The sequence below is a fragment of the Erinaceus europaeus genome, chromosome 10, assembly GCF_950295315.1.
Source record: "Erinaceus europaeus chromosome 10, mEriEur2.1, whole genome shotgun sequence".
Classification (NCBI taxonomy): Eukaryota; Metazoa; Chordata; class Mammalia; order Eulipotyphla; family Erinaceidae; genus Erinaceus; species Erinaceus europaeus.
The window spans coordinates 24,241,537-24,258,101 of record NC_080171.1 but is presented as its reverse complement, the minus strand read 5'-3'; the positions used below and the strand labels follow the sequence as shown (position 1 = coordinate 24,258,101).

The window sequence follows — 16,565 nt, the reverse complement described above, 5'->3', positions numbered from 1 at the left end:
AACTGACAAGATGCACAACCATTCATTTCTTTCAAGAATTTCTCAGTAAAGTATAAGCAACACATTTCCTGGTTAAGCTCATTATATACTCAGGTAAACATGTAGAAATTTAAAACTGTCTAGTTTTGAGAGGTCATTAATGCCCTTTTGTATCTATCAATAAACACTGTGATGTATGAAGGAAAAAAAAAAGACAATATTCCTTACAAAATATGAAGACAAAACCATTGTGCAGCCAGCCAGAATGGAAGCCAATACAACATCAGGTGGAATTTCTGAGCCACTTCTCCCAAGGATAGGTGTAAACATCTCAAATACTGCCCAGATGAGGTATAATGCATAAGTGTATGGAATAAACATCCCTAGAAGGTAAATGGCTACAAATTTTCCTTGGGCACCTAGGGGAAAAGAAAAAGGAAAATAAACATCTCTAAAACCCTATAGTGAAATATACCTGCTTACAGTATTTGTGTACTTTGCCACTCAACAAAAATTAAGTTAGATGTGACTCTTGCCCTTTTGGCAAATCTTATCTAGTGAGGTAAAACACAGGGAGTGATATGTTGGTATGCTTCTATGCCACCACCTGGCCCCTGGATATACAAATTTAAAGAAAAAATAGCAGGTCTGGCTTGTGGTACACTTGCTGAACACACATGTGTGTGCAAGGACCTGGGTTTAAGCCCCCAGTCCCCACCTACAGGGGGAAAGCTTCACAAGTGGTGAAGCAGTGCTGTAGGTATCTCCTTTCTCTCCATTTCTCTCAGTCTCTATTCAATAAATAATAAATAAATGCTTTAAAAGACATAATTAAAGAAAAAAAGAAACAGCAACAATTTAGAAAGCCCACCCAAAATGAGCAAAGAAAAATTCCTGAAAGCCTTTTGTTACATACTATTGTATTTTTCCATTTGTACCACAACTGAAATTACCTTACCATGCTGCTTAAAGTCCTTGTGCACACAAAGCTTTGTGAGTAATGGAAATGCCACCCAGATAGCACTAATAAATGCTGAGCAAAGTCCTTGGTAAGTGAGAGCTATAAGGAAACCGCAATGCACAAACAACGAGATGTCAAAAAATACTTCTCCAAGATACTGGTCACTGGCATTCTGGAAAAGAAAAATACACAAGCAGTTTCATTATTGAGATCATCACATCATTTAACATCCTTCATTGTAGTATAATTACCCCCACTCAGAAGAGCTACGTTATAAACAGGATCTATCCTTTAAGTTTTAGACACTGACAAAGCTGCCTCATATCATGAAGTGAGGAATTCAGACTGCTATGTAGGAAAAGGGAACTTAGGAAGATCAGGCAACAGCAATATGATTAAATACTCTTGCTTTTCCTCACTGGGCAAAGAGCAACCTTGGGAAATGTTTCAAGAAAAAAGGACACTCAGCAGGGATGATGACAGCACTAATAACACAACAGACTTTCATATGCCTGAGGCACTGGAACCCACATGTTCACTCTCCAGCTCCAAGATAAACCAGGGCAGAGCAGTGCTCTGGCAAAAAGAAAGGGGCGGGGGGGGGGGGGGGGATACTCCTAAAAAAACAACTTTAGGGGCCGCTGGGTGGTGGTGCACCTGGTTGAGTAGACACGTTACAATGCACAAGGACCCAGGTTCAAGTCCCCGGTCCCCAACTGCAGGGGGAAAGCTTCATGAGTGATGAAGCAGTGTTGCAGGTGTCTCTATCTCTCTCCTTCTCTATCTCCCCCTTCCTTCTCAATTTCTGGCTGTCTCTACCCAATAAATAAAGATAATAAAAAATAAATTTAAAAAATGTTTTAAAAAACAATAACTTTACTTTTTTTTTTAAATGTGAACTTCCATAGGATTTCAAATAACTAGAGAAATAACCTGTGAAGGGACATAACTGCTTCAGCACCACCAATAGCCAATAGCATACCTGGAGAACCGCAGGCCTTTAGAGCACCTGGCCATCTGGGGTTTTGCTTACTTTTTCTATCTTTTCTATTTCCACCTGGTCTTGTAAAACACACTCACTGTATTCCTGATACTTTCACATGGTAAGATTTGACCGAGGGCTAAGAAGACTGCTAACTTGGTAGGGTCCCTATCAAGTCTATTTTGTGTGTGATCCAGGTTTAAGCCTGGCCTCCTACCACACTGGAGCGAGTTTCAGTGCTGTTGTATCTTCCCTCTCTTCCTCTATCTCTATCTGAAAAAAAAAAAATGAATGGTGAAATCCTAGTAATGACAAAATATTTTTAAATGAAATCTGATTTATATATTTCTTAGATTTGAAATCTGAGCATGCCCACATAACACCTTGAGCTTTTTACAAAATCTGTTTGTCATTTGATGTTAATCTACTTAACATCTGTACAAGTGAGGGCCTATTTATGAAAAAATGAAAGTTATCATTTTGATACAGACATGCCAAAATGGAAATTTATCTAAGTTTTTCTCTCCTCTGCCTCATTTCTGTATAGTCCAGACCATATTTGTTATGCGGATAAAGAAAGATAGACTATATATATTTCATACTTAGAAGTGCTGATCAAAAGGCACTGTCAAGAAAAAAGGGGGTGAAGGGAAGAAGGACAACAACAAAAAACTGGGCCTAGGAGCTGGCTTGTGTATGAAATGCATGCTTTCATATGTGAAGCCTAGGTTCAGTTTCTGAGATCACATGCAAGCACCAAACACAAAACTGAGCATAGCTCCACAGGTGGTACAGTGGTGCTCTGGTGTCTCTCTCTTGCTGAAATGCAAAATGGAGTCAGAGAAGCGTCACAGTAGCATCTGCATGGTCACAGCCCAGATTCCATCTCTGGTACCACATATAAAAGGAAAGTCATTCTTCGGATTTAATTTGAAGCTTAATGTCACTCAGATCTTTAAACGGCACTGAAAACTCTAATAAAAGAAAATGTATTCTCATTATCTTAAAGTTGCCAGATAGTACTCAATCATCTACTAACTTGCTGATCCCTCCCAACTCTTTCCTAAGATATTCTGTACACTGTTACCAGTCTGCAGGCTAAATCACAAATTCGCTCACTATGCTGCTCAGAAAGGTTTAGTGGTGGCCACCTTGATTTTTAGGGTTCCACTCCAACTTCCCAGTGACCTACACTTCCAGTTACCATGCTCACCTTAGCGAATGTAATGACTGTGAGCCAAAAGGACCTATACTTTCCTCTTGACTACTCAACAATCTGTTCTCTCCTTTGTACATTTTCTACTCACACTTTAAAAAGCCAGTTCACATTACCTTCCTCCTTTATGACACCTACTGACTTTTTTTTCCCTTTTTTTTTCCTTCTATTTTGCTTTTGATAGGACAGAGAGAAACTGAGAAGAGGAGGAGAGAGAGAGAGAGAGAGAGAGAGAGAGAGAGAGAGGCAGGCCTGCAGACCTGCTTCACTTCCTGTGAAGCCACCACCCCCACACACAAGTAGGGAATGGGGGTTCAAACCCAAGTCCTTGTGTTTGGTAATGTGCGCTTAACCGGGTATACCACTGCCCAGCCCCCAGCCTACTGACTCTTTCACACAAAAGTTCTTTCCTGACTCTCCATTTCTTTATCACTGAATAATGTAATTCTATTTCACTTCATTCCAGTGTACTATAATTATTATGTGATTTCCCCAGTTCCCCAAATGAAACAGCCACTCAAGGAGGTAACTGTATCACTAGGTCCTGGCTTAGCATCACACCGACTGGGTACCAAAAGAATATTCATTAACTGAAAATGAAATGCATTCCTCTATCTATTGTGGTTTCAGTTCAAAGTTTATGACAAGGGGGCCTGGCAGAGGGGCATTAGTTAGCTTATCTAGTAAAGCACATACTTTACCACATGTGTGGCTTGGGTTCAAACCCCAGCCACTACATGGGAACACATGCATCAAGGAAGCTTCACGAGCCGTGAGTGTGTGGCAGTGATGCCTCCCCTACCCCATCTAAAAACAAAAATTTTTTTAAAGCTGGGGGTGATGTAATCATGCAGACACACAGTTATCACAGTTACATTGATAATTCTGTAGGCAAAAAAAGAAAAAAAATATTATTGGACAACTGTCATTAGTCTAGGAAAATGGAATATTACTAAGCTTTTCTGTCTGTCTCCCCTGCCCACCACACACCCATCAGAGACTCAGTCACACTGATTATACACCATGGTATGTATTAAGGATAAGCACATAAAATTGAGCCCCTTCTAATTCTTTTGTAAACTGAAGCCACTGAAATACAATTATTAGTTCAACCATAAAAAATGGCTGACCAAAAAAAATAAATAACTCTCTAATAGTCTGTCAATATGGAAGGACTCCTCCTCATACCATATTCCAACATTAACTGAAACTGAGACAACTGTTTGGGTTTATCCTTGTGGAAAGATGCTAGTACCTGAACTGGAAGGAAGCCAGAATATAGTCTGTCATGCCTCTGCTCTAACTGCAAGTAGGACAAGTTGAATGAGTAAGTATACACAGGCTATCTTGATAACAATGATGCTGAAGATCAAGCAACATAGCTCAGTTTTAAAAGGTATGTTGCAACACAGACGAGATCCTGGGTCCAATCTTTGGCACCAAACATAAATTAAAAATATTTTTTTTGGGGGGCAGGTGGTAACACAGCAGGTTAAGTGCACATGGTGCAAAGTGGTTCGAGCACCCCCTGCAGGGGGGGTCACTTCACAAGCGGTGAAACAAGTCTGCTGGTGTCTGTCTCTCCCCCCTCTGTCTTCCCATCCTCTCAACTGCTCTCTGTCCTGTCCAACAACGACAGCAACAACAACAACAACAACAGTAATAACAACAACAATAAACAACAAGAGCAACAAAAGGGGAAAAATGCCTCCGGGAGCAGTGGATTCATAGTGCACGAGCCCCAGCAGTAACCCTGGAGGCAAAAAAAAAAAAAAAAAAAATATATATATATATATATATATATATATATATATATATATATATATCCTTGATTTAGAGAACAAACCACAACCATAACATACTTGAAGGAAACTTTGGTGCTGTGGTCTCCCTCTTTCTGCCTCTCTACCTCCTTGTCTCTATTAAATTTTTTTTTTGTTTTAAATTTATTTTAAGAAAAGGAAAGAGCTAAGAAAGACATTCCCCCTCTAACTGACTTAGAAAACATGGCTCTCGCATTGTAATAAGTTTTTACTCCTATTTCATAACTCTAACTCCTAATTTGTATTTTCACCAAATGATAGCTGTAACCAGATAATATAGTAATATCAGTATAAGTCATTTTGAAACCCTATCTCTTCCCCTTTCCTCGTCTTTTCTTAGCAATGCATCTTTAAGCCCCACACCACATATACATGCTATCAGAATCTGCATCAACAATACATATATTACTTTTAAGTGAAGGAAACCTTCAAATGAAGGTTTAAGTGTGATTTTCATTCAAACAACACATACTTAGTGAGCAGAGGGATGATAACAATAAACAAAAGGTAACTGGTCAAGCCCAAGGAAGACTAGCAGATTCCAGGGCATGGTGGCAAAACCTGTAGCAAATCTGACAGAGACAAAAAACTACACTGACAACTCTTGCTGTCTCCATCATGCTAAACACCATTTATGGCTTCGCAATTTTATATGAATTCTGCGTCAAAACCCTTGAACTAGTAAGCCTTCCAGAAAATGAACACAGTTCTGGGAACAAGTTTTCTATGACGACGCCAAACCATTTTTGACAGCTAAGAAGCCAAAATTAATGAGTCCCACTTGAGTCTGTCTTCAATTCATGACAGCAGCAAAAACAAATCCATAAGTATGCTTAATACTTACCACATAATAAAATCTTTTTGCGAGGGAATGTATAAATATTATTTTGGCTACAGCTGCAGTTCCATATAGACAAACAGAAACATAGAAGTGGTTATACCATGAGAGTGACTGTCCAATAAGAGAGATGAACACTGCTATAATGAGAACAGTGACCAGGCTCATGAACCAGCCAATGAGAGTGATGCCGAGCCCACAGAAGAAGTCCTTTATGTAGTTAGCAGCTAAAAAAGAAGGGAGAAAAGATGGAGACTATTATTTTTACCACTCTCATAACCAGTCAGTAAAAGAAAACAAAACAAAAAACAAAACAGGTAAGTGTTTAAATAAAAAGCAACCATCGTAGTGAACAAAGTATTGTGGGGCCAGGGGATAGCTCACTAGGTGGAGCTATCTGTCTAGGTCCAAGGCAGACACTCCGCTAGGGAGTACCAGCACAGCAGCACCAGGGGGAGCTATGGGAGATGAAGCGAGTACACCTAATCTCCCTACATCTAAAGGATAAAAATGGGATGATCTCACTTCATGGACAGAAGTTGAGAAATAAGAACAAAACAGGAAAAACACAAAGCAGAACTTGGACTGGGTTTGGTTTATTGCACCAAAGTAAAGATTGGGGGGGGGGGGGCACAGGGGGGAGGTTAGGATCGACCTAGGCTAGGGATGAGTGTTTTACAGAAAATTAAGAAATGTTACACATGTACCAACAACTATTTACTGTAAATCATTAATACCCCCAGTAAATCTATCTATACATACGTGTGTGTGTGTGTGTGTGTGTGTGTGTGTGTGCGCGCGTGCGCGCGCACACGCGCACATTTTAAGACAATGATGACATTTTGGAGGACATTCATAGATACTATGTTTGCATGAGGCCAAATTTGTCTCCCAATGCTGTATTAAAAAAAATTAAGTATTGAAATATTCTAAGGGTCAGATTAACTCAATACCAAAATAAGGGAAGGGTCAATAGATAATATTTAAGCAACATTTATTAAGAGTTTGTGGGCACTAAAAATTCAAAAGAAATATTCTAGGGACAGTTCAGCTGTGTTCCTAACTATGGATGTGAGTGGTCTCAAGCTCTACTACCTCTGAATACTTGCTGTATTGAAACAGCCGTAGGCGTGGAAGGCAAAGTTCCATACAAAATTTTGCTTAAAAGAAAAAAAAAAAGGTAGAAAAGGAGCATGGTGTGGTCCAGTACGTGGCTCAGTGGATATAGCATTGGACTCTTAAGCATGAGGTCCCAAGTTCAATCCCCAGAAGCACATGTGCCAGAGTGATGTCTGGTTCTTTCTCTCTCTTCCCCTATGCCTCTCATTAATAAATACATATTAGGGGGGAAAGGAGCATGGGAAATAGCAATAAACGATTAGTTAAAATGCTGCTACATACATCATATAACTGAGACAATGAGGAAGTTCAAGGAGACCCACTGAGCCAGAAGCAGTTCACTCATATTTCAAAATAGAGAGCTGCTAATGGTTGTGGTTTGGGTAAGACATTTGAATGAAATTTTTCACTAAGTCTGTACAATCCATTTTTCAAAGTTTTTGTGTGGCACTTCTTTTAAAAAGATATATGTGTGCATGTGAGAACCAGCATCACTCTGGCACACTCAGTGTTAATGTTAAGAGACTGGCGGGGAGCTAATACACACAAGTCCTGCACTCCACCACTGCACCACCTTCCCCGCCACTCATGTTACTCTTCTACAGAATGATTTAAGTCCATAACACTGCTTGTCTCCCCATAATTTAAAGCACAATGTACATAGAAATCTTATATCTAGATTTTTTAAACAATATAAAGCAAATAACATATTCTTAGGATTTTTAACTTCTTAGGAAGACATATACAAACTAGCTAGAAAAACTTCAGGCATATTCTATACCCATATGAGGACTGAAAATTTAAGATAAATTACTTACTTTTATGCTTGGGTTGCAATAACTTATTGCCCAGGTACAAAATTACTGCCATTACCACCATGCAGTTAATTATGGAGCCAACACGAGAGGGATAGGCAATGACAAATAGGCCAAGGACATCAAAGAAGACCATGTTTCCATGCTGATACTTAGAAGAAGAAGCCAATATATCAGATGTAGCAAGATATTTTAGAACTGATAAAATATTGTCACCTATTAGTAAAGAAAAGAAAGATAATGAAGTTGACTACACCATTCACTATTTGACGAAACATAATGCTAAAGAAATGTGAAGAGAAACAGTGTTCTACCACCTATTACTCTCATTTACTTTTCTCACTAAATTCTCAAATGAGCTTTATGTCCTCTATTCCATTTAGAGGCCAAGCCAACTGATTTTCTTCCTATCCTTTTTTTTTAAAGTACATTTTAGTACATTTTTAGTACATCTTTTCACTTAAATAATCATACTATCTCAACCTTAGGTATTCACTGGATTCTGTGTCTGCCTTAAAATTTGTTTACAAAAAACTTAGGTCTGGTCCCATATTTGCTTCACTTTATTTATTTCTTATTGGATAGAAACAGAAATCAAGAAGGAAGGATGAGATAGAAAGAGACACACACCTGTAGCACTGCTTCAATACTTGTGAAGCTTCTCCCTTTGCAGGTAGGAACCTGGACTTGAACCCAGGTCCTTGTGTATTGCTGGAATACACCACAGCCCTGTCCCATCATCCTATTCTTTCAGGCCTTTCTTTAAGAACTATTCTCTGGGGGAGTCGGGAGGTAGCGCAGTGGGTTAAGCGCACATGCTACAAAGCATAAGGACAGGCGGTTCGAGCCCCCGGCTCCCCACCTGCAGGGGAGTTGCTTCACAGGCGGTAAAGCAGATCTGCAGGTATCTATCTTTCTCTCCCCCTCTGTCTTCCCCTCCTCTCCATTTTTGTCCTATCCAACAACGACAACAACAATAATAACTATAATAAGTAAACAACAAGGGCAACAAAAGGGAATATATAGAAACTATTCTCTGATCAACCCTCACTACTGGCAAATCCAATTAACGTTCTTAGTCCCCATGTGTTGAATACATGATTCATGTAGAAGACATAGATCTAGATGTCAGAAATTAAGTGGTAAACCAAGAGACAAAGGCCTCTCATGAAACACAGACACTGAACAAACTGTTGGATGTGTATTCAGAATGAATAAAGAGGGGCAGAGAGACAGATTATCCAACAGAGTGTACACCCTATGTACAAAGCCCTGGGGTTAAGCTCTGATACCATGGGGGAGCGCCATGAATGGCACTTGACGGTAGAGCAGTACTGGGGTCTCTCTCTCTCTCTTTAAAAAAATGCCTCAGGAGTAGTGAGAACTACATATGCATGAGGTCCCAGAACTGCCCTCCCCCAAAAAAATTCAATTATATCTCAATTTGAAAAAAACAATGAAGGGTATTAAAGTCCCCAGGAGGGAATCTCGGGAAATTAATGGAGTTTGAGAAGTCAGGAGCACCTTCATGTTACAGCTAACATATTTAACTATATAACTAGAGCCAATAAAGAATGCAGAGGAGTCAGCTACAGTGAGTGAGACTATCCAGACTGAGAAAAATACCGATGAAGGTCCTAAAAAGGGAAAGGACAGAACACGCTCTGAATGAGGACAGAGAACATCTACCAACAAAGCTGGAGAGTGGGGAGGATCATTATTAGGCATAACTTGCTATGTCACATGTCTAAAGTGTGTACTTGTTACATCAGTCAGTGAAGGTCTAAGTTTGAAATTTAACATGGAAGGGGCTGGGTGTTGGCACACCTAGCTGAGCACACGTTATAATGCAATCTGGGTTTAAGCCCCCAGTCCCCACCTGCAGGTGGAAGGCTTGAGAGTGGCGAAGCAGTGTCGCAGGTATCTCTCCCTATCATCCCTTCCCCTCTCGATTTATAGCTGTCTCTATCCAATAAAGGTAATAAAAATGAAACTACTAAATAAATCTAGCATGGAATTAAAAGGACTTATATGACCAGCATTTCTTCCTGTTTCACTTAAATAATCATACTATCTCAACCTTAAGCGTATTCACTGGATTCTGTGTCTGCCTTAAAATTTGTTTTTTACAAAAAGACTTAGGTCTGGCCCCATATTTGCTTCACTTTAAAAACAAAAATCAACAAACGTGGCTATTCTCTATACTTTTGTGGCTTTCTCAATGCCTTTCGTTGCCAAAGCCACATATCCAGGTCAGCCAAGAGCTCTAGCACTGTATCTCTTATCTGTTTAGTTCACAGCCTTCCACTACCTTTTATGGCTCACATACCCCACCATTCTCCCCTACCCCACCACTGCTCTGGATTTTCTGCCTTCCTGTTTTCCTATGATAGTCAATGACACCATCTTTTCCCAGTCAGGTAGACTTTAGATTTTGTAATCATCTTTGTTGTCATACATTTGATTCACTGTTTCTAACCTGCAAGCCTTACTGAAGTCATATGCAAAATGGACCTGACTTTCCAATCCTCCCCTTTCACTTCTATCTGTTGTCAGCAACACAGCTTAAACCCTCATTCTTTCACATTTAAATTACTGTCGTAACAGCCCAGACCCTCCCTCCATCTCACCGCACTACTGGACTGAGTATGGAAGTTCCTGCAGTTGATTCACATACCCAGGCCTTTAGTGGTTTCTTATTCCCAGAGCATCTTCTTGATTTTTTTAAGCTTTTTACAATTTTCTATATTCCATACATGCACTTTTCTCTCATTTCATCTATTTCTGAAATTTTCCATTTAGGCTGTAATCTGACAGTGCACTCACCAACAGAACCACACCTTATTCATGGAATGCTGAAATGTCCTCTCTCCTCTCTGGAACCAAATATGAGCAACTTTCTAAGGCTCAGCATCAGACTCACCTGTGCTGGCTACCCCAGATGTTACTAAAAGCATCTGGACTTGAGGCTGGGCATTGGTGCACCTGGTAAAATTCACACGTCACTGTATGTGAGGATCCAGGGTCAAGCCCTTGATCCCTCCCACCTGCAGGGGAGAAGCTTCACAAGCAGTGGGAGCAGTAAGTACTGCAAGTGTCTCTCCTCTTTACCTCTCTTCTATCTCTTCCTCCACCTCATAAAAGAAAAAAAAGTGGAGGAAATGGTCACCAGGAGTGGTAGCAATAAAACTGGTGGTCAAAGGTAAAATTTTAAAAATATCTTTGGGGAGTCAAGCAGTGGTGTGCCTGGTTAAGAGGACATACTACCATGCACAAGGACCTGGGTTCAAGCCCCTGCTCCCCCCCTGCAGGGGGGACACTTCACAAGTGTTGAAGCAGGTCTGCAGGTGTCTATTTTTATCTCCCTCTTTATCTCCCCGCTCCCAAGTTCTCTCTGTAAACAAACCACTTTAATTTCCTTGTTGTCCCCATGTCCTCCTGACACTCATCATCATTACCCCATATTGGATCTATAGAACTTCTTTCTATACCTGAGCAAGCTGTACACACATGTGATGGTTCCACCTCCAATACCCAGCTTTCACTTTTGGCCATAATCTTAGTTCAGCAACCCTATGCAGCACTGGGACAAATCTCTTTTCAGCTCTTCACAATGAAAATTTTGTTTCTTCCCCACCGGGGGGGGGGGGGGGGGGCAGGGGAATACTTCACAAGCAGTGAAGCAGGTGTACAAGTGTTTATCTTTCTTTCTCCCTATCTCCCCCTCCTCTCTTAATTTCTCATTTCTTTCTGTCCAATCTAATAAAAACAGAAGGGGGGAGGAAGAAATGGCCACCAGAAAAAAATGTTTTTCTTGCCACCAGGTTTATCGCTGGGGCTCAGTGCTTGCACGATGAATCCACCACTTGTGGTGGTCTTTTTTTTTTTTTTTTTTAGACAGAGAGGAATAAACAGGAGGAGAGAGGGAAAGAGAAAGATACGCCTGCAGCATTGCTCCACTGCTATGAAGCTTGCCACCTGCAGGTGGGGACAAGGCTTGAACCTGGGCCCAGCCCAATGAAAATTCTTAAATTCATAATTACTAGACTAGATTTAAAGGCTAAAGTTCAAGTCCTCAGCAAATGAATTTCAAAACCCTCCCTTGTTCACACTATATGCCACATCTCTAGTGTACAGGTCAGAGTATTTATAGATTTATAGGCCATTCCTAATATGCTTCTATCTTGCAGTATATAACAAGTCTAGATTAGAATACCAACCTGCTCTTTGAATGGAATCTGTTAGGATTCTGTCCGATGTGTCATATTTGGTGTGATAAATGTATCCATTCTCAATAAATGCTAAGTCTATTCCTAAGAGAGGAAAAAAAAGTCATTTTTCCTTAAAGGTCAATCTTGCTGGAGTGCTATTTATTTAATGTATTAAATTCCAACAGGGCAAAATGCCAAAGCATGGCTACTCTGTCACATCTACAAATAAATGAAGTAAATTCCCCACATTTTTATAAGCTCTATCGCTATGGTGCTGAGGGAATATCCTACTGCACAGGAAGGCATTACAAGGTGCATGGCATGGGGTAGGGATATGAGCTTGGGAAGTCATCAAAACTTTGCCATCTACATTCTTTCCAGGCCAGAACCAAATTTTAACTTCAAACAAACTATATAAGGACCTAAAGGGGTTGGCAAAGCAAGATAACACAAAACGTCAAAGACCCCTGAAGGATCTTCTATTACCATCTTTTGGGAATGAAGTGCTAAATAGTTCTCCCCTGTTCTTCTGTCACAATGTGGGACAAGATGAGCAGTTCTAGAAAAGGCAAGCATTAAATTACTGTAGCTTAAGAGAAGAGGAAAAACATAAGGAACTCTGTTGCAGTGAGCCAGACTATATAGCTTCCACAAAGAAACTGCTCCCCAAAAAGTGCTGTTTACTCATAACCATACAGAATATACAATTTGTTTTTGACAAATCATTGTCATAAAACTGTCCACAACCACTGACAGGAATACCTGGAATGTTTCCAAAATCCCTGTAGATACGAAAGTCAGTATCTGAAGGAATAATTCCACTCTGAAAGACCTCCTGAGCCACCACAGAGGCAAAAGGATGTTTAGCTGCTGAAACATAAGCTTGGACCAACCAAGGATTTTCAGGACCTAAAAGAAACATGACAACATGGTAAGTGTTAACAAAGGTTAACTCAGCACTTATTTTTTAAACATACAAATATATTCAGCACACCTCTAATAGAAACTGTAATGCTTTGAGGTCCAGAGTTTGCTCTTTCCTACATCTCCCAATATTTTTCTAATGGATATGTTTTACTTTTGGAAAAATGTGTGTATATTTTCACCAGGGTTATCATTGGGCTTGATGCCTACAAAACAAACCCACCTCTCCTGGTAGCCATTTTTTCCTTTTTTTTTTTTCTTTCTGTTTTTATTTGACAGGACAGAGAAAAATTAAAGAGGGGAGGGAGAGGGGGTGAGAAAGATAAGATACCTGCAGACCTACTCCATCACTCATGAAGTATTCCCCCTGCAGGTAGGGAGCAGGGGCTTGAATCCAAGTACTTTTTTTTTTTTTACCAGAGCACTGCTCAACTCTAGCTTATGGTGGTGTGGGGGATTGAACGTGGGGCTCTGGAGCTTCAGGCATGGGAGTCCCTTTGCATAACTATTCTGCTACCTACACAAGATGATTTGTGCATTTAAATTGGTGTTCCATTGCCCAGTCCCCTAAAAAAGTATTTTGTAAAAATAAATAACAGCATTATAAAAAGTTTAAAAAGTAAAAAAAAAAAATTTAAGTCATTGACAAATACTTAATCCTAAAATTTGTATCAGTTTTCTTATAGATACATGATTATACATAGATGTACTCCATTTTTTAACTTAATAAACTAGATGCATTTCTCTATATTGCTAGATAGAGATTAAAATAATCATTTTAATAGCTATATAAAGGAAAATGCCAAATAATAGTATATGCTGTATATCACTCTATTGACGATACTATCAAATTTAGTGCTTTCTTATTTGGTAGGACAGAGAGAAATTGAGGGATGGGGGAAAGGGAAACAGAAAGATCCCCAAAGACATGCTTCACTGTTCATGAAGCATGTTCACTGCAGGTGGGAAGCAAGGCTAGAATCCTGTTCTTGCACATGTGATATGTGCACTCAACCAGATGTGCCATGACCTGGCGCCCTGGCTTATAATTTTTTCAATATTTTTTATAGCTAGAGACAAAGAAAGCAGAGAGGCAGAGACAGTGAGAGAGACCACAGCACCAAAGCTGCCTTAAGCAGTGGAGGCTGGACCCAAACACGGACCAAGTGCCCAGCAAAGCAGTGCACACCCATGCAAGCTAGCTGGCCTCTATCACTATTAGTAGATATGCATTATCATGGGCATGTATATATAGCTTTTTTTTTTTTCAAATGTGAGTTTTTTTCTTTAAGATAGTTCAGTGTTAATATCCCCAATTATTCACTCCTCTCTCTCATGTAACTTTTAGAAATGCCCTGCTGTGAGAGTAGCCCTATCAGCTATGTACACGGCCACCTGAGTTACTTTGGTGAACACGGTATGGATGGGAGAGACGGGAATGAACCTCAAACAAGGAGACTCACATGGCCCCACCGCTCTGGTTAAGTTTGGCTATGAGATCATTATGAGCCCTCACTACCTCCTCCCTTGCCCTGGGTTCCAGAATTAATTAAACATGTGGAACAAGCCTACTAGCTATCTACAAAATGGAAGACCCCCGGCCCCCAACTCTTCATCTGCACTGTTCCAGCCTTTAGGTCCATGATTGTTCAACAATTTGTTTGGCTTTGTATGTTAACTCTCTTGTCAGCCACCAGGTTCCAGATGCTAGCAGGACGCGACCAGACTTCCCTGGAAAGACAACCCCACCAATGTGCCTTGGAGCTCCGCTTCCCCAGAGCCCTTCCCCACTAGGGAAAGAGAGAAATAGGCTGGGAGTATGGATGGACCTGTCAATGCCCATGTTCATCAGGGAAGCAATTACAGAAGCCAGACCTTCAACCTTCTGCATCTCACAATAATCTTGGGTCCATACTCCCAGAGGGATAAAGAATAGGAAAGCTATCAGGGGAGGGGATGGGATACGGAGGTCTGGCGGTGGGAATTGTGCAAAGTTGTACCCCTCTTATCCTATGGTTTTGTGAATGTTTCTTTTTTATAAATAAATGTTTTTTTAAAATGGAACATAATATTCATGGCCTATAACTACAGCAACTCAGGAACCAAAATGTAAAGGACAAGAAATAAGCTTTTGCTGTTATAACCCACTGAGATTTCAGTTTTGTTGCAAGATTTAGCAAAAAGTTAACTAATATAACAGATCAAGTTACTGTATTGCAAAAAAACTAAGAATATTAACATTTTTACAACTTTAAAAATAGAGAATCAAATTGATTTCCTACAGGGAAAAAAAAAACATGGGAAGAGGAAAACGAAAGGGTGGAGAAACACGATAGAACCAGATGTCCAGGTGACCCAGAAATTGGAATAAGCCCAGTTTTTCAAGTAATTATGATCAATATGTCCAGAAAAAGAAATACAAATGACAGCAAGAATTTTATCAGGAGTGCACAATCACAGAAAACACCAAGCTAAGAATTCTTACATCTCTGCAGATGCTGAACAAGACAAACCTAAAGAAAAGACACACTTAGCAAGATACTTGCTTCTGAATGCCATTATCCACTAAAATGTCCAAGTCTCCCTAGAGAAATAGCTGATATCAGCTCGGGGTTTAGAAAGGTACAATGCTAAGTGAGAACATTTTGTGCAGGAAGTTAAGAAAATGCTCAAAAGAACAAATCAGAGACGTGTAAAAAGAACTCGGGTACCAGTTTGCCGCTGCCCTAAATTGAAGAATTCAAGCATCAAAGTGATAGTAACAAAACATATAATCCATAAAGATAACATACTGAAAATACACACACACACTAAAGACAAACAGCCTTCTTTCTAGCAGAATTCTAACTACTAACAATAAGAAGGCATAGAAAGCTCAGCAAATTGCAAAGGTCGTGAAAACAATGCTTTGGGCAAGAGTCAATTATTGCTAAAACTAAGGTAAAGATTTGATGATAAACAGGACATTTATATGAATCTCAAAGAACCTACCACAGAGGGTAAAGTGACTTTACAAAGAAAAAAAAAAAAACTTGGGAGTCGGGCAGTAGCTCAGCGGGTTAAGTGCCATGGGCTGAGGCACAAGGACCAGCATAAGGATCCCGGGTCGAGCCCTCCCCCCCTCACTTGCAGGGGAGTCACTTCACAAGCGGTGAAGCAGGTCTGCAGGTGTCCATCTTTCTCTCCTTCCTCTCTGTCTCCCCTCCTCTCTCCATTTCTCTCTGTCCTATCTAACAATGACGACATCAATAACAACAACAATAACTACAACAACAATAAAAAACTAGGGCAATAAAAAGGGAAAATAAATTTAAAATTTTTTTTTAAATACCAAGATCAATTATCAAAAGTTAATATAATCAGATGGATGGACATACACATCCTTCCTGATGATGCAAGGCACATGGCATAAAAGGGGGAAAATGAGGGGAGTCAGGCAGTAGCACAGCGGGTTATGCACAGGTGGCACAAAGAGCAAGGACTGGCATAAGGATCCCAGTTCGAGCCTACAGCTCCCCACCTGCAAAGGCATCGCTTCACAAGCGGTGAAGCAGGTCTGCAGGTGTCTATCTTTCTCTTCCCCTGTCTTCCCCTCCTCTCTCCATTTCTCTCTGTCCTATCCAACAACGATGACATCCATAACAACAACAATAATAACTACAACAATAAAACAACAAGGGAAACAAAAGGGAAAATA

The 16,565-nt window shown here is 40.1% G+C and overlaps 1 protein-coding gene across 1 annotated transcript in view; it reads right to left on the bottom strand.

Moving 5' to 3' along the window:
• The window catches only part of ERMP1 (endoplasmic reticulum metallopeptidase 1), a 49,813-nt gene that overhangs the window by 17,689 nt on the left and 15,559 nt on the right, over positions 1–16,565 (bottom strand). Inside the window, exons 5-10 of the mRNA XM_007536077.3 lie at positions 12,707–12,853; positions 11,954–12,046; positions 7,737–7,949; positions 5,806–6,026; positions 938–1,112; positions 208–398 (exon numbers count right to left, since the gene is read on the bottom strand). Of these exons, the coding sequence (XP_007536139.2) occupies positions 208–398; positions 938–1,112; positions 5,806–6,026; positions 7,737–7,949; positions 11,954–12,046; positions 12,707–12,853 (1,040 nt within the window). The remainder of the gene's footprint in view (positions 1–207; positions 399–937; positions 1,113–5,805; positions 6,027–7,736; positions 7,950–11,953; positions 12,047–12,706; positions 12,854–16,565) is intronic.